The sequence below is a fragment of the Eufriesea mexicana genome, unplaced genomic scaffold, assembly GCF_001483705.2.
Source record: "Eufriesea mexicana isolate 0111107269 unplaced genomic scaffold, ASM148370v2 scaffold22, whole genome shotgun sequence".
NCBI lineage: Eukaryota > Metazoa > Arthropoda > Insecta > Hymenoptera > Apidae > Eufriesea > Eufriesea mexicana.
The window spans coordinates 1,408,586-1,428,236 of NW_016908212.1; the positions used below are offsets into that span (position 1 = coordinate 1,408,586).

Here is a 19,651-nt window from a genome sequence, read left to right on the forward strand (position 1 = left end):
ATAGAACATCGCTATAGAAAGGGATTGAATCACATTTCGAATTTCACGCTATTAAATTCATCGGACCTAATTAACAGGAACTACGGAGAAAAATAAATGTATGCATAAACAAATCCATCTGCAACTAGAGCAGCTATAACTCAGTTTATACTTGCCACGAAAGAATAAAAATATAGAAGCAAAGATATCGATTAATCGAAAGCAACAAAGTTCACGAATTAAACGACAAAAATTATTCTCGTTATTTCAAAGGACATAGAAAATGGAAGGTACAAAATGACGGGTTACACTGTCGACGACTGTCGTGCAAGTGAGGTGGAGCGAGCAGTGGACGCGACGCAGCGTTTGTCGCACAGGAGGCGTCGCGACGCACGCGCGTTCGTTAACATAAATTGAGCACCCTCAGAAACGTGGAAGGTGCACGATGACTTAAATTCGGTGCTCAGTCGCGTTCGAGGTGGCTCACCTCGATGGTCGCGGAAGTATGTGCTCTAGCCGCGATACCATTGCATCCACGATGTGATGCATTTTCGGCACGTGGTGCAGTTCCGGGCTCAGCGTATAATAATCATCGCGAATAAAATGCGTCTGTTCGGGTTGTTGTGTTACTTGAAGGATCATCCATGGGAAGAACTAACGACAGTCATGCAGAGACACGCGTTGCGGCATCGTAGACGGTAACGCCGGCCGATTGGCCTTGCCGGGGGTAAAGTCTGCTTCTTCGTGCTTTTCATCCCTGCAAACGGTATCAGACGAGCGATCTGTATGATTTACCCTCGAATTTTGATGTTCTCAGTGAAACGAAAAAAAAGGACACTGCTCGGCGGAACGTATAACGATAAGAGGTCTCGTGGTAGTCTGGATTGTGATACAAAAATTGTGATCGAGGTAAACTATCGTGATACGTGTGAATCGGTTTGCTGGTTTTCTCGAGGATCGGAAAGTAACGCGAATGAACATCGCTGTAAGCCCGAATGGTAAGAGGAAAGTAGAGAGAATTTTTATTTGGAAGCGAAGTAAATTTTCGTCTGTATTTCAAGAAAAGTAATCAAGTCGGGAGAGTATTCAGAGTTGCAGGGTTCAAAGTGGAAGTAGTATGTACAGCTATTTCGAGAGCCGTTGATAACTCGATTAGCATCGATCTCGCGTGCAGATGAAGATATCATTTAGAGATTAGGAATAATTCCAGAGAACGAGTTTGCACGACTGATTTACGAATTTTTCGAATTTTCTCAGCGCGTTAGATTTCGATTAAAATACCATCGAAAGAATAATTAAGCACAGCCCCACGTTCTCCCCTGCGAAAATTTACTTTCGAAATAGCAACGATCGGTACAAGCGAAGCGTTGCATCATTCTTTTTGGAATTCTATTCTGGACGAACAATGAGGTCTTTCTCCGAGGTCTTATGGTACCTTTAGTAGATTTCGTTCGTGCTAACTAAACGAGCACGAATGCGGTGAAAAGATTTCGTCCCTTAGTTAAATCAAATTCTCAAGCTGCCGGGCTGCGGGATGGAAAGGATAATTTCACTGCTTAAAAGTTCCATCGTCTCATCGGGGCATCCTTAGGGGTTTCAGCTATCTTACAAAGCGCGAATCACTTTTTGCCCGTGACTTATGTACGCGATGGGAATAACTCGAATTTCCTCTGTTCGCGCGATTCGAGGATTCGATTTTATAAACGATGCATAAATTTCCGTGGAAAAATCCGTTCTAATGTCAAGGATGATATAATATGTAGGAGTCTTTATTATCTCGTTTCCTTCCAGCCCACGGAACTGTGTTCTCTTTTTGTCCTCCATTGTTACACGACGAAATGCATTCACGAAACAATATCTTTCAAACGAACCTCCATTATCTACAGCGGCAATAGCGATAGCGACAGTTAAAAGAAAAAACAAGGAAGAAAAGGAAATTCGATTAAATTTACTCGTTTGCCTGACCAGCGCAGCAGAACTCCAAGTAACGAAGCATCTCGCGTAATTGCCCGAAAAACATCAAGAAGATCAGTGCATGTTTCGCTATTGACATTTACCTCCGTTGGAAAATATCACCGTGGATGTTGTTGGTGCACGAACGCGTTCATTATCGGTTTAATAACCACACTCGTTCTGTCGATCGAAGACCAGATCTTCTTCAAGACGATTTTCCGTCGCGACGCCGGGAAATATAATTCCCGAGCCGATGCAGTGTGTCCGCGACGTGAATCAGTTTCTATATCGTCGAGAGAACACGATGCGCCATCGCGGTGTAGCGAACAAGGGCTCGTTGGTTCGAAGAGAAGAGCGATCGAGAGGTTTCCGATAAAGTCTGCTCGCGAGAAGGATGGAGAGGACCCGCGGTCTGCCAGAACAGAGTCACGGAAATGCGCGTCGTGGAACGCGACGACGACCTCGAGGAGGTAACCGGCGTTCGTGTCGAGTCTCAAAGAGATCCCGGAGCAAGGTCCAAGTTCGCGTGGTCCGGTGATTCGAGGACCAAAGCCTCGAATGGTGATTGGGGTCCTCGTTGATCGCGTGCGAGATCGTGGAGCGATGGATGGAAGATAGAAACGACGAAACGATCGCGAAGAAGAGATGCCTGGTATCGTGGTATTCCGACGCCGATGGAGCGTCGGCAGTGACGACCTCGTCGTGCCCGGAGCTTTCCTGTTCATCCTGCATCTGATATGGTGAGTGAACATTCCGATATTAATAACGGACCCCGATCAATCACTTTGTCCCGCTATAACCGGCGTTATTTTCAGCAGTCGCAAGAATTTTCAACGACGATAGGACATCCTTTCAGCGCGAAAGATATCCTAGTATTTATAGGGACTCCTTAAAATAGGATATGTCCGAGGATGATTTCGCGTGACCTACATTTTAGTCGAGCTATATAGCATCCGCCTGTACGTGTTTCGATTAGTTTGATAGAGAAATTCTCAGAACACGTGATTTCCGCCGTTTAATTGCCATCGTAATTCGATAATTGATTCGTATTTCTCGTGTATAACCGGTTGGATGCAGTGGAACAGCGCAATCTTGGTACACGCGTGCAAAATTGCACTATTAATTATTTACTATGCAGTTAAACGCGATTAGTCCTAGGGCCTGCGAGAGGAGACGAGAGAGGAGACAGAGAGACAGAGAGGAATTTCAATTCTGCCCTCGAGTTCCTCAGCCGTTGTAGGCCAACTTCCAGGTTTTAGTCCGATTTACGATGTCTCATGCGTGATACGTGAAAATTAGGAGACAATGGAAAACTAAGGAAACTCGTTTGTTGCTATTCATACACGCTTCGCAATTGTGCGCTGCTACTCGTTTCGTTTAACTTAATTAGCAATTAAACGCAGCAACAAAGCCGCGGTTCGTTTAATTACGAGAAATTTTTCTACTAGTCGAGTTGCAACTATACACGGTCTGTATAACGATTCATTTTGATCCTTAAACGATCCCTGAACCGCGAATACCTTGTTTGTCGCATTAATTCCTGGTCACCGTTCCAAGATTAGAAACGTTACAACAAAAACCAGCTGCAAAGTTTAGAGACAAAATATCGAGCCTACTTACAACCAAGTAAACCGACCAAATTCCATCGCAGACGTACTTTTTAACCCTTTGCACTCGGTGATTATTTTCGTTACAGAGAAATAGCAGTTCAAAGACTTTCCGCCGTAACATCGAGGATATTTTTGAAACGGTAAATAAGGAATCGGGTATAAATTAAGACTTAAAATTATTTTATTTCGACATTCCACGCAATCTTAGGTTATTTTAGATTTGATATGTTAATTAACATGGATCTTCGGAATTTGATTAAACGGTGAGTTGGACTCACCTCTCGAGTGCAAAGGGTTAATATTCCAAATCTGAAATTCACCTTGATAATTATTAACATTCCTTTGTCAACGTTTCTAAGCGTATTCGCGGTTCTTTTCTTCGTTTCTCCGACATTTCTCCGGCGAGAAGTTCGTTCTCAATGTTTTCTCGTGCAAAAATTTTGCGGAAAACAGTGTTCGAGCAAATGGGTCAATGTATACGCTCATTTAAATAATACCGCAGTACCTCCTGATCGCAGTCGTTAATTTCGGATTCGAGTAAAAATTCGATTCACCCTCCGGTAAAAAAATCACACGCGCAGAAATCTGCCACGTTTTCAGGGGAACATCACGATCTGTTGTGTGTTTGGTGGAAATTATTTAGCATCGATATACCCGGGCTTATTATTAGCGATGATCAAAGGGTAGCTTTCGCGTCGTGGCACGACGGCATCGTACGTCTTAGCTTGGGAAAATCGTTAACAAACGTGGCAAATGACCCGATACAGAGATTAGCAACGGTAGCAGAGGAATTGGCGATCGTCCATTTCGTTTTAGTCAGTCCTATAAACTCGCCGGTAGATCCATGGCTGGAACGTGGACTCTGCCTCTGTGCTTCCTTTCTTTCATTCAGAGACACAACGTAGTCGATAAAATTTCAATTAAAACAACGTCTAGCCGTTGTTGACGGTTGCACGGTCCTTTGAACGAATATACAATCAATTTTCTCTGTTATCTCGCGTATTGTCCCACCGGTCTACTCTGTGCATCGTCGAAACTTTATCTCGGTCAGTTAACAGCGCGTATTTTATCCCTAGACATTGATCCTTCGTGGAACACGGAGTGGTGACTTGTTTTATTATTTATTCTTGCTTTTATCGAATATTTAAGCTACGCAGTCGAATATCCAGCTATTGAAACGATGTTCTTTACTCTCCGTATGTATATTAAATACAGAGTGACATAGAAGTCGAACGATTTCTAGTTTCAACGCTCGGAAAAATTTCTAGGGATTTCCAGCGGTGCGTGTTAGTCGTATGAATTCTCTTTCGGTAAATTTATTATACCGGTTGTAAATTTTCGAGCACTCTATTTTTCCGTCTCTTTGTTATGACAGATTATTTTCGACACTGGAATAAACATTTTTACGCGTGCAAGTCTCCGATTATGGCAACTCCATTTGGTTGTAAAAAGACAAATTCGATTACTCGATCTTAGTTGCATAAAATTTGTAACGCTATTGGAAGATAAAGGAATAATCGTGAGTGCATGATTCATCGGTACGTGTATAACACCAGTGTTATTGGGAAAATGGATTATTTGTTTATCCCCAGCTAAGTCGATCCAATCAAAACTGTGATTCGAACATCTCGAACGTACTCTTTAATACGATCAGATCAAAGGCTATCTCTCGACTGGGAGCATCCTCCAAGAATCTTCCTCATTGAACGTATTTCTTTCCTATTTTTTCAAATCCGTTGATGAGAAATGTAATTCATTCAGCTTATTCAATTTACTCTCGCTTTAATGAGAGACATCGAGAAGATTAAAATATACTACGAATCTTGGTGTACGAAGATAGAAAATATATGAAAGATGTCTACGTTAACGTAACGATACAAATTATTAACAAAAAAAAAAAATTATAATTAATTTTCGAATATTATTTTATTATAGTTGTTTGAGCATCGAAGATAAATAAAAATATTTCGGTTTTCAATTTTATTTGATATTCGAATATAAATAATTATAAACAATTACAACAGTACAGAAAGTAGCTTTTAGGACTATCTCCCTCTTTCCTTTCGCCGCAGAATGATGAACCGACCGAGAACAGTCTCGTTCCGCGTTTCAGTGATTCAGTACATCCGTGACAGCGGAGTGGTCACAAAGTCCGGCGGTCCGGTTGTTCGTTTTACGTTAGTACACTAGCAGTATTCGATCGGTCGAAGCGTTAATCGCGTTACTCGCGCCGGTATAGGTTATGTCGCCGTACGTGCATGTTTTTATTCGCATAGGAGAACAATTGCTCTTGCGCGCGTCGAAACTGAGCACAAAAGATGCCGAGTCTCGTCGTGTTTGGCAGGCGTTGGCGTGTAGGCAGCGATGATTTGATTTTACCGGCTGCCACCTTGGCTTTTATTCACGCGTTCGAGTAAGTACAAGTATGTAAACTATGTTGCGGTAAAACAGGTGCACGATGTATTCCAAGCATATATCTGCTATGAACCTATCGGAATATTACATTTTTCCACCACCAGCTGTATCATCTCTTTCGTGATCGAAAGATAAATTTATCCGTGCCGTCAACAGTTTTCACTCGGTGATTTTGATCGATGAACGAATTTCGATGCATAACGCGGAACCACGCTTCGAGTTCGATGATCGACATTTTGTGACATTTGAGATGTCAAGAGTTCCACATGCATCGAAGAGGCGGCCGAGAAGTGCGTGACGTTTCGGTTCAATGCAATCGGGAGCAACATGTGAATCGTTTTATACGTGTTACACCTATTCACGCGTATTTATTTGTGTAACGCATAACGGACAGGTGTATATTTTATCGATTTTCATGATCATGTTTGGACTGAGAATATCAGATGCCGCTAGAGTGGTCGTAACGGTGCAAATGTCAATGCTGATTACTTTTGCGATCGCGTTGGTGTTTAAAATGTTACTCGAGACATGTTTGTCAACCCTAGTCATGTTATATCGGTATTTCTATTTCGCGGGTTACATTGCAAATGCCACACGGTACGAGGCAGAAAAGTAGTTGTGAACTTTGGCGGGAACGCAACGTAAACGGTATATTATTCGAAACACGTGACGCGTCACCAATTTCCCTGCCAATTTCTCCGCGCAATTTCTCTTTGTTTAAATTTTCTACGAACTTACAAAAGTTCGAGGATTTTACGGAAATTGAATAATTACAAACGCATTGCGACGAAATAATCGAAATAATCGACGATAATAACATAACCAAAATATTTTTCAGATTTTCGATATGTCAACGAAGAATCGTCATTTGAATAACGAATTGATATTTTTTAAATGATTTCTAGACGATATTAAATCAGATTTATACTTGCATCTTCGCGTGTCCAATTTGTTTCTCGTAATATTTTAATTAAAAATATCTCATAATGGTGGAATCTGAAATTTGCATAGAGGTTCGTAGACAACGATTGTTCCACAGGCCATGGTAACCTTCCGTAGTCGTTTACAACATTTCCCACTTTCACGACGAGGGTCTTAGATACGTCGTTCCATGGGGTTCGTTTGAGACGGTAAATAGATTTAGCGCGAACTCGACCGCGGCGTCGTGCAAGCTCGTCGGGCTTCCTTAGAAAGCAGCAAAGTGACACGAGAAACACGCATTCGGTTCTTCCGGTTAGAATGCTATTTTTCCTTTCTTTTCCTCTTCTTCTCGCGAGGAAAAAATTGCATTCTTTCCCTCTTCCAGTTTTTCCGTTCTTTTGTTTAATGAAAAATTCATGAACAACTGGGAACGCGAGCGCGCGCATTTTGGAAGTCGATTAAATTTCAAATTCGCCACGGTGCGGCGCTCTCGGCGCTGGTAACGTTCAACGATGTAAATTCCACGGGAAAACGCTCGTGACACTGAAAAGGGGAGCAGCGAATTTACTGCGAAAGAAACCGATAAAACTTCCCTTTGCATTCGCCGATTACGTAACGACTTTTCACGAGAGTGTTTTTAATATTCACTGAATGACGTTATTTAAGCGTAGCTCTGGAATGCGTTGTATCGGAGCAAAAATTTATCACTTTTTTCTTGAGGATATTTTCTTAAGAAAAGTTTTCCGTTTGATACCTTGGTGGGGAGAGAAGTGTTCTAAGCTATTGCTTATGTATTTCGAGTGACTCGCATCGTCGACTTAATGTCGACGTTTACACAGATATAAGACACGAGATGTAATATACCTTTTTAAACATTCTTTTACTTGTTATATATTATTTTAAATCAATACATAGCAAAAAGTAACGTTGTATATTATTTTAAATTAATATATAGTAAAGTAAAACTAGTTGTAAAATATGCTACTGGAATAAGGCTTCACTCGATTTCCTGTCTTGCTAAATCTTTCGAGGTCTCGAGGTAGGGTTCTTGAACAAATAAATGATAAGATTACGGTAATGTTAATATTATTATATTAGTACTGTCTGCAGTGTTATATCGCGTAATTATGACGATCTTGAGGATACATTAATAACAAATAATATTATGCTACGGTTCGGTAAGGTTAATAACAGTAATATTAATAATAACATAGAAGCGTTTGAAGTGAAATATTTTCTCCTGGCAATTAAGTAATGGAAATATAATTACGTAAAAATATATTTCATATTAGTACTAATCGGAAGAAATACACACGTATCATCTTTTCTTTTGAATAGACACGTGATTAAAATTTGTTATTTTCGTGGATTCGCATAAAAATATACGCGTATATCAGAAATTCTACGACGTTTCCCGAATGCTACTTTATTCTTCTTTTTTTCCAATTTATACGAGACCAGTGTGATTCAACTTCACATATGAGACACAAACTCGAAGGAACAATGTTTGCTAACATACGGTCGCGGAATAATTTTTCCGCCCTTATAATTTAGTAGAACAAACTCCGTAATTTCGTCGAAGGTGCTGGAAATACATATTTTGCGCGATGGTGCGCGGTTTCATCTCTTTGCTGCTTTTTACGAACTTTCAGTTTTCCATTTTATACACGCGTGTACACGTGTTTAAGCGCGAACAAGGGTGGCACGAGGTAAGAAAAACTGAAATGAAACGAATACCAAAGCAGTGCACTGGTAATATTAATAGAAATGTGTTCATAAATACACTGTGAAAAAATAAGCACCACACTGTGCTAAATATAATACTTTATATTTACGAATCGTAAGAAGTGCCGTGGATATTATCGTAAATATTTATCACAAACAAAATAACACCGTAGTAATGACTCACGTCATATCTACGACATTACTTGACAAGATTAAAGGCAATGTAGTGTTTGTTATAGTCTGTACAAAATTATCACCCTTTTTGAGAATATCTTTAACCCCAAATCGCAAAGAAGTAGACTGATTAACGAAAATTAACTACTGATATATAACGTATATTTAACCCTTTGCACTGGAGAGGTGAGCTTCAGTCACCATTTTATAAAATTTGGAAGATCGATATTAATTAATATATCAAATTTAACCCTTTGCACTCGATGATTTTTTCGTTACAGGAAAATAGCAATTCGGGGACTTTCTGTCATAGAGTGGACGATATTTTAAAAATGGTAAATGAGAAATCATATGCAAATTAAGACGTAGAATTATTTTTCTTCGACATTCCACGCATCGATAGGTAATTTTAAATTTGATATATTAATTAACGTCGATCTTTAGAATCTGATTAAATGGTGACTGAGAGTCACCTCTCGAGTGCAAAGGGTTAATATAATGTAACAGTGTGCGAGGTATCGAAATCAAGTAATTCTACAATTCTCCTATTACATAATTCTTTATTTACTGTTCAAAAAAGTATCGTCAATTTTTTACTAGAGAATCTTTGAATTTCTACTCTTCTCTAGTCAAAAAGTCGTCGAGTGCAAAGGGTTAATATATATCTGCAGTAACTGTATAGTACTATAAATGATACATAGTATTTGTACAATATACTATTTTGCAAAATACAAGCTACAAACTACTGCAGTAACTGTAGAGTACTATAAATGATACATAGTATTTGTACAATATACTATTTTGCAAAATACAAGCTACAAACTATTATATAATCTCAAAGCAATTATTAGAAACAAAACAAAAATAGCGTGAAAGAATACTAGTCCTGCAACAGCAATACACCTGGTCCGAGATAGTATATAGACAATTGAAAAGAGTCCTGCAAATGCAACAGGAAGAACCAAGTAATACTAACGAAACTAAGCATCAGTTATATCCATTACACTCATGCTCATCTAATTAAACAGGCAGAAACCAAGAAATGGGACATCTGCAACTCGAGACTCACTGTTAAGCATTTTCTAATCAACTTTCTGAAATACTGACATAAAAGGAGACAAAGCAAAATCTGCAACGACCTCGAAGAAAGTCACTACCAAAAATGCAGTCATAAAATTCCTTATGAAATTCAAATCGATCTAGTCTAAACAATTAACTTGATAATAACTCATAGAGGTGGATGCGACTTTACGTAAACAAATTAAAAAAAGAAATACTTGAATAAATTGAATGATAAATTCAACTTGTCGCATGTTTCGGAACGGACGAGAATCATTTATCGATTATCGCATTTCGATCTTTCTAATTGCGTTAGTCGTAATTATTCGCAAATTAAATGACGGTGCGATCTTGATTCAAGCACTTGCACCCTTTCCACGGGCCCACGGTGCTCATGGATCCTAGACGACTAGACGCAGATGTAATTTATTTAGTCGTTTATAAAACGAGGTTCCCTGTAACCTTGAAACATTCTCAATGCCAAGGAATACGTTGTTGTAATCGCAATGCGTGGTCTTTTGGGACCGATTCGTCTACTACTCTACTATAGTTCGCGGGCCCACCGTTCTCGTGGATCCTAAGCGACTAGACGCAGATGTAATTTATTTAGTCGTTTATAAAACGAGGTTCCCTGTAACCTTGAAACACTCTCAATGCCAAGGAATACGTTGTTGGAATCGCAATGCGTGGTCTTTTGGGACCGATTCGTCTACTATCTAACTATCGTTCGCGGGTCCACCGTTCTCGTGGATCCTAAGCGACTAGACGCAGATGTAATTTATTTAGTCGTTTATAAAACGAGATCCCTGTAACTTTGAAACACTCTCAATGTCAAGGAATACGTTGTTGGAATCGCAATGCGTGGTCTTTTGGGACCGATTCGTCTACTATCCAACTATAGTTCGCGGGTCCACCGTTCTCGTGGATCCTAAGCGACTAGACGCAGATGTAATTTATTTAGTCGTTTATAAAACGAGATCCCTGTAACTTTGAAACACTCTCAATGTCAAGGAATACGTTCTCGGAATCACAATGCGTGGTCTTTTGGGACCGATTCGTCTACTACTCAACTATAGTTCGCATCTAAGAATCGCGAATTTTCAAATTTTTCAAAGTCAGCTTTTCGATAGATGAAAGCTGCAGCGGTCATGCTTGTGTTCGCTAGCGATTGCTATAACGACCCGACGTGCAGAATCACGAAATTTTCGCTCACGTGTACCTGTAGATTTCATTTATTTGAGATCATGCGTCAGTCTGACGAAAATAACATAAAATATTCATGAACATGCGAAACGGACAGTGATGGATTTCAAAAACGATAAATGAATTTGCGATTCGATTGTCGGTTGGATTAATGATATGTACGGTCCAGATGAAATGCGCATAACGAAGCACGTGTTCAATTTATTTTTACACGCGGGGAATATGAAAATGGAAGTATTGGTCTAGTAATTTCTCTTCTTTTTTTCTTTTTTCGGTACAATGCAATGTTGGTATAAAAATTAGTTTATCAAATATAATCATATATTGATCGGAGTTATTATTTGGATATACAAATATTTATTTGTCATAGATATTATTTATGGGTGGATGCAAAGGGTTTCGATCCCGTTTTTAGGAAGAACAAAATGTATGAAATACACATTTTAACATTCAACGATTTAAAATTTACTTGTAATTTATATTCTAATATTTCATATCATTTTAATCGCATTTTACGTCATCTGAAATTCGCGTTAATTACTTGTACGTTGTAAAAGTCGGAATAATTGCAGCACGTGCAATTAAATAAGACACGTGACAATATTTCTCGAGATTATTCTCTCCAGAGTGATAATCTTCTTCATCGACCACCATTGAATTCGCTGTTGATATTATTTGTTATAGATATTATAGAATTTATTCATTGTAGATTAAAACGAGCAATATTACATTATTTGCTAAAACTTATTTCGCAATTTTTCTCTTTCCATCTTTTGTTTCTTTCTTTCGTTCGTCAATTGCAGATGAAGGATAGAGTCGATTTGATTTTTCATTATGTGGAGAATCGGCAAAAAGCAGCAGCGAAAGTGCATCTTGAGGATCAATATGTCAGGCCAGAATGCGTGCAATGGTCTAGCTCGCTGAATGGCCCGTTACACCCTCTCTCGTTGCCTATGAATCATTTAAGGTTCACCCTATATATCCACCCCCATTCAGTGCCATTGTGTTTACGCGCGTTACGTGCTCGAAACCGTGCGCAACGGGCTCGTCTTTTTGGACCCCGAGATCGATGGAAATCGTTCGTTGTTCCGTTTGTTTCGTGCTGGTTTTTCAACTGCGATCCCTGTCCTTTGATGTTTCTCGCCCTTTGTGATCCGACGAAGGTGCGAGCAGGATGCAAGCCGTTGTTCCCGACGAATGTCATAGTTTGCAAGGAAGACAGTCGTCGCGAGTTCGACGGATTAAATTAAATTAACCACTTGAGCTACGATTTAACTTTCGGTTGCCATGTCGGGCTCTATAATATAACATGCGTTAAGACGTTACATTGACGTCGCACCGGGTATGCGAGCTAACTGTTTGCCGACGTGACGGACACGTCGTTTTTGCTTTTGCGACAAATGCCTATCGACGTGGTACACACGTCGCTGGCGACTTTGGAACGAATGCCTATCGACGTGGTACACACGTCGCTGGCGACTTTGGAACGAATGCCTATCGACGTGGTACACACGTCGCTGGCGACTTTGGAACGAATGCCTATCGACGTGGTACACACGTCGCTGGCGATTTTGGAACGAATGCCTATCGACGTGGTACACACGTCGCTGGCGACTTTGGAACGAATGCCTATCGACGTGGTATACACGTCGCTGTCGACTTTGGAACAAAAGCATCTCGACGTGCGTGGCACGTCTTTATAGCGCAAATGATTAAACTCACGGCGAATGGTAATATCGCGGATCCTCTCCGAAGTATACTCTTGTAAAAGAATTTTTAATTTATTCCTTCTCTTTTTCTTTCCACTTCTCCGTCTCCTTGCCATTAAACGTTTGGAATAAAAACAAAGTTAAATTGAACTCACGTCGAACGGTAATGTCGCGATTCTCTTAGAAATTTCCCGATTTGTTGCAAGGGAATTCTAGATTTATTTTTTGCTTCTATGTTGCAAAAGAATCGGAATAAAAATGGAGTTAAATTAAACTTACGTCGGAAGGTAATATCGCGGATTTCTTTAGAAGGATGAGTCCCTCGTGAGATATTTTTTAATTTATTTTTTCCCTTTTTCGTTCCTCCCTTTTCTTTTCCTTTTTATTATGGAAAAAGAAGGAAATTGGGACAACAAAGAACGAAAAGCGCAAATTACGTAAAATATTATGCGGTATAAGGATTATTTTCGCGATGTTGTGCCCACACGACACCTCCACGCGATACGCGACGGGCTGTTTCATATTTATTAACCCCATTTTCATCTAAGCAGCATATTATACATGCATTTTTCGTTTACCCCGTATCATTTAACTCGCGACACTCTGTGCGAGTTACTATGCATAGTCGTACTCTATTACCAGCGAAAGACGAAGCTTATGAAAGTCCCATGTGAAACTCTATTTCTCGCTGAAAAACGAGAACGTTGAAAATAAAGCGGGTCGCGGCTACTTTGTTCATATTGTAATTGGCTATTTATAAACGAGGCTAGGGAAAAATGGAGAAAAAAATCGCGAATCACTAGTAGGTCGTTACTGATATCCAACGAATAAATCAGTCGATGCAACGATTACATCACGGGGGGAAACATGCGCTTGGATATTGCCGGATAAAATCAATACTAATACGTTTACTCTTCCCACACGATTTACCCAACTTAATCCTATTATTTTCCCAATTATTTTTCATCCGCCAAACTGCGATTCGCCACTATTCACACCTCTGTTGTACCGTACACCACACCGTTTATTTTCGCAACCACTCGAGTTCCGCGTGTTTACAGTGCCCCCGATGTTTTCGAAACTCCTTCGAGAGATCGAAGGATCTATCGAATAAAAGAGCAAAGAATAACGCGCGAGTTTTGATCAACTCGTCAGACAAATTCGAATCGTTCGAACACTTGCCAGTGGCGTCAAATTTCCACGCGCACTTTCCCCGCTTTCCTTTCTTCCTTTTTCGTCCGCCAACATTCCATCTTTCATCAGAAATGTTCTATTTGCATTTCAACGTAGCCGTTTACGTTTTCATAAATCATGGAATGCGCCAGCAGCGAAATATTCTTGCCGAGAGTTGCACGTGAACGCGCGCGTGTAACCACAACTATTACGCGTGGCACCCATGGCGCGAATTGCACCAGTTTCGTTCTTCGATATCACGTGCGGCCAAGAACATGCACTATGTTCGTTCTATTTGTCTAACTCCTAGTCTGCACCCTTCGTTTCCATTCGTAGTCTCTGGCTGTTCGTATTTCCGAAGCTCTCTTCGCATTTCGAAAGCGATTTCGTCGATACGATGCTTGTTATGCAGATTTGCCAACGATCTTATGGGGAATTTTCAATTTCTTGTTCTGGTGGACTATGTCGCGTGTATGTGATTAACGAGTGTTATTTTTATTATAAGTAATTCTTTATTGTATTATTATTATATATTATTATTATAATGTAATCTGTGTATTTGATGTATTTTGACGTTCAACGACTGCAACGCATGCAGTTGCTCGTGAAAGTGACTAAGTTGAATTTCGAGTTTTGAGTAAGTGGAGTCTGCACCTATGGATTTGAACTTTGGAAATGGTATCGAATTTGAAGTGACATATAGGTCTGGGAAATGGGTGGATGAAATTGTACGGATTCTATTCTACGAAATCTTGGTTGGAGTTCTTTTTAGCAAAGAATCGTTTATACAAATGACGGAACGAACGTGAAAAAGTAAATTAACACAAAAATAAAGCAGTTATTGGAATATTTTTATCGCGAGAATTCTTCTGTTCGTGTCAGATTTTTTTCTATTTTTATCCACGTGATTCCAGCACTTGCCCGGAAAGTTCGTGCCGATTTTCGGTAGGTGACGTAAGGACAGATCTACCCGGAAAGTTCGTGCCGATTTTCGGTAGGTGACGTAAGGACAGATCTGAATATATCAGAACGATTGAAAACAAATGACATTCGTACATATCGTAAACAGACGATACTTCAGGGATAATTGGAAAAGAATTTGGATACGATAGATTAATTTTTCCCACGCCAGGTGCAGTATTATTTTGAAAATTCGAGCCCAATGTGCGTATCTTATTTGTTAAACGTTCGAAATTTAACTTATTAGAATGTCACTAGATTAACACTAGAACTACCAAAATTTTTAGTAAAATTCATTTCGGTTTCTATTGAAATATCTAATAGATAACTAAGTATATATACTTATTTATTATTGTTATATAACTTCAATCAATATTATCTGCGTCTGCTGTATTTATATTGCATATTACAAATTCTAGTATTAATAAAATATTGTATTTTGCTAATGATATTTACTAAACAATATTATTTGGAATACCTGTATCTATAATTATAATTTACCACTGACTACACCAAAATTTTTAGTAAAATTCATTTCGATTTCTATTGAAATAGATAACAAACTATTTATATTTATTTATTATTGTCATATAACTTGAATCAATATTATCTACGTCTGCTGTATTTATATTGCATATTACAAATGTATATGTATATTACAAATTCTAGTATTAATACAGTATTGTATTTTGCTAATGATATTTACTAAACAATATTATTTGGAACACCTGTATCTGTAATTATAATTTACCACTGATTACACCAAAATTTTTAGTAAAATTCATTTCGATTTCTATTGAAATAGATAACAAACTATTTATATTTATTTATTATTGTCATATAACTTCAATCAATATTATCTACGTCTGCTGTATTTATATTGCATATTACAAACGTATATGTATATTACAAATTCTAGTATTAATACAATATTGTATTTTGCTAATGATATTTGCTAAACAGTAATATTTGGAATACCTATATCTGTAATTATAATTTACCATTGATTACACCAAAATTTTTAGTAAAATTCATTTCGGTTTCTATTGAAATAGATAACTAACTATGTATACTTATTTATTATTGTCATATAACCTCAATCAATATTATCTGCGTCTACTGTATTTATATTGCATTTTACAAATTCTAGTATTAATACAGTATTGTATTTTGCTAATGATATTTTCTAAACAGTAATATTTGGAACACCTGTATCTGTAATTATAATTTACCACTGATTATACCAAAATTTTTAGTAAAATTCATTTCGGTTTCTATTGAAATATCTAATAGATAACTAAGTATATATACTTATTTATTATTGTTATATAACTTCAATCAATATTATCTGCGTCTGCTGTATTTATATTGCATATTACAAATTCTAGTATTAATACAATATTGTATTTTGCTAATGATATTTACTAAACAATATTATTTGGAACACCTGTATCTGTAATTATAATTTACCACTGATTACACCAAAATTTTTAGTGAAATTCATTTCGGTTTCTATTGAAATAGTTAACTAACTATGTATACTTATTTATTATTGTTATATAACTTCAATCAATATTATCTACGTCTGCTATATTTATATTGCATATTACAAATGTATATGTATATTACAAATTCTAGTATTAATACAGTATTGTATTTTGCTAATGATATTTACTAAACAATATTATTTGGAACACCTGTATCTGTAATTATAATTTACCACTGATTACACCAAAATTTTTAGTAAAATTCATTTCGATTTCTATTGAAATAGATAACAAACTATTTATATTTATTTATTATTGTCATATAACTTCAATCAATATTATCTACGTCTGCTGTATTTATATTGCATATTACAAACGTATATGTATATTACAAATTCTAGTATTAATACAATATTGTATTTTGCTAATGATATTTGCTAAACAGTAATATTTGGAATACCTATATCTGTAATTATAATTTACCATTGATTACACCAAAATTTTTAGTAAAATTCATTTCGGTTTCTATTGAAATAGATAACTAACTATGTATACTTATTTATTATTGTCATATAACCTCAATCAATATTATCTGCGTCTACTGTATTTATATTGCATTTTACAAATTCTAGTATTAATACAGTATTGTATTTTGCTAATGATATTTTCTAAACAGTAATATTTGGAACACCTGTATCTGTAATTATAATTTACCACTGATTACACCAAAATTTTTAGTCAAATTCATTTCGGTTTCTATTGAAATATCTAATAGATAACTAAGTATATATACTTATTTATTATTGTTATATAACTTCAATCAATATTATCTGCGTCTGCTGTATTTATATTGCATATTACAAATTCTAGTATTAATATAATATTGTATTTTGCTAATGATATTTACTAAACAATATTATTTGGAACACCTGTATCTGTAATTATAATTTACCACTGATTACACCAAAATTTTTAGTGAAATTCATTTCGGTTTCTATTGAAATAGATAACAAACTATTTATATTTATTTATTATTGTCATATAACTTGAATCAATATTATCTACGTCTGCTGTATTTATATTGCATATTACAAATGTATATGTATATTACAAATTCTAGTATTAATACAGTATTGTATTTTGCTAATGATATTTGCTAAACAGTAATATTTGGAATACCTGTATCTATAATTATAATTTATCACTGATGATACGTGATATTTGTGGTAGAAATTAACACTCGACAATAGTTCATTAGTAGACCCATTCTTAGATCTATGATGAAGTTAGCTAGAATACTGGAAATGCAGTAAAAATTCGCAATATCGAGAAAGTCTAATTCCGTGGATACTGAAAACAACGAAAAAGCACGAAGTTCGCGTAAAACATTTTTCTCGGTACGTGTCAGAAACGCGTACGTGTATCGAATACTATTTTTTCACCGATGTGCAAGCAGCTAAATATAAACCTGGCCTACATCATTTAGGATGCATTAAGTTCCGGCTAGCGTCGAATTACGCAGTAGTTCTGCAATCGGAAAACCGATCTCTTCGACTTGGTAATCAGCGAATAATGAAACATGCATTCTCCACGAATATTTCGTCTTTCACCCGTTATCTTTCGTCATGGTTAATCGCAATTTCGAAATTTCCACGCGTATGTCTATACATACCGCACATATCGAATTCTCAGAGAGATAATTATTCACGATAGAACATTTCGAGGTTCTTCTGTTTTAATCCATATGCATGAACACTCGTGGCTGAAAAGCATGAAGCTCGAACAAGAAAGAATTATCGGTATTTCGATGACAATAGTCGTTAAAATCACTGTCTCTAGCACCGAACCCTAGATTACCCTTTATTAAAAGCCGCGAGAAAGGGTAATAGTAAATCGATAAAATGTATTTTGGCGAGGGAAGCATTATCGAGCCTTTTCGATACAATTTTTCTTTTCTTTTCTGACATCCGGGTTCCTGGATAATTCATTTCCCTTATAATTCTTCCGCGAATTAAATTTTCCCGTATTTTCCTCCCCTATTTTTCTTTCCTCGAGTTTTCACGCGTCATCCTTTATTTAGCAGACGCTCTGTTGTACGGGAAAATATTATGAAAACCACGATCTAAAATGGTAGCAGACGTTGAAACATTCATCATATTCGCGATCCCTCGAACGTTCCTCCAGTTCTACGTTTTAGACCAAGAACGCCTCAGGTGTCGCGATCTTGACTGACATCCGGATGATAATACGCGAATGTTTCGTAACGCAGACCCCGTCATTTTCAGACGACATATGCGTGACTGGTGGCAGCTCTGGAAATAAAACGTTCACAGCTTTTCTTTCTAAAACCACCGAGTAAAATTATCAAAGATCGGCTATAATGCCTTCCGTTGATATTCAGCGAGTTCCTTAACGACCAACCCGACCCACTCGATGAACCACCTATAAACCTAGAAAAGCACGATAGGAAAGGAAATTACTCGAGAACGAATAGACATGTCCAGACTTGGTTAGAGTCGCAGCCAGTTCCATCCTGATACGTATACACTCTGTAACGCAACACAGATGTACAAGTACCTTCTTTTGTAATTGGCCAACACACAATAGCTGGTCCGTCTCACGTTTGGAAGCTTCGGCTATTGGCCCCTCGATTCGACCCAGGTCCCATTATTCCAACATCAATCGCTTGGATCGCCGTTTGTTTGACCAAAGAGCCTTTCCGGGTCTCTCGTTTTCATCCGTTACTGCCACGGCTGCCATACGCTGGGAATTCCTTGTTGTAGAAAAATTAGTTATTCAGATGCTGGCTTCGTTGGCTCGAGCAATCAGCATTTTCCCTTATTATCGGCAAACAGTGCCGGGACGGGGAGTCTCTGCCTTATCTCCCAAGGAAGTACCTCCTCGTCTCAGGTCATTCGCATTTCAGACGTATTATTATACTAATTGCGTGTAATTAAAAGTGCAGTTTATCCTGTCATTAAAGAGAGGGTGGTACGGGATCTTAATTTAACGAGTTAGCTCGTCTTGAGGACAGTTAGCTCTCCAGTGTGGAACAAAGGTGCAAGCCACGCGAAAGATCGATACGCGTGATTATCGACTTGAGCAAATTGGAAGGGGTGCGAACCCCTTAATCAACCGGATGCGTAATCCAACGTGGGGTTCTATCTCGCAAACAAAAGCGGATGTAAAATAAAGACGCGTGCACCGGGTTCCTTCTCGCTGATTATGGAGTCAGCCTGGAGAGGGCGTCTGGAATGAAAGCGGACTCTGGCGGCCATTGATG

At 37.9% G+C, this 19,651-nt stretch overlaps 1 protein-coding gene across 1 annotated transcript in view; it reads left to right on the forward strand.

The window, feature by feature from the left end:
- The first annotated feature begins 2,577 nt into the window (after positions 1 to 2,577).
- inaE (inactivation no afterpotential E) overlaps positions 2,578 to 19,651 on the forward strand; it is an 88,255-nt gene continuing 71,181 nt past the window's right edge. The window contains exon 1 of the mRNA XM_017908748.1: positions 2,578 to 2,672. Within this exon, the coding sequence (XP_017764237.1) occupies positions 2,578 to 2,672 (95 nt within the window). The remainder of the gene's footprint in view (positions 2,673 to 19,651) is intronic.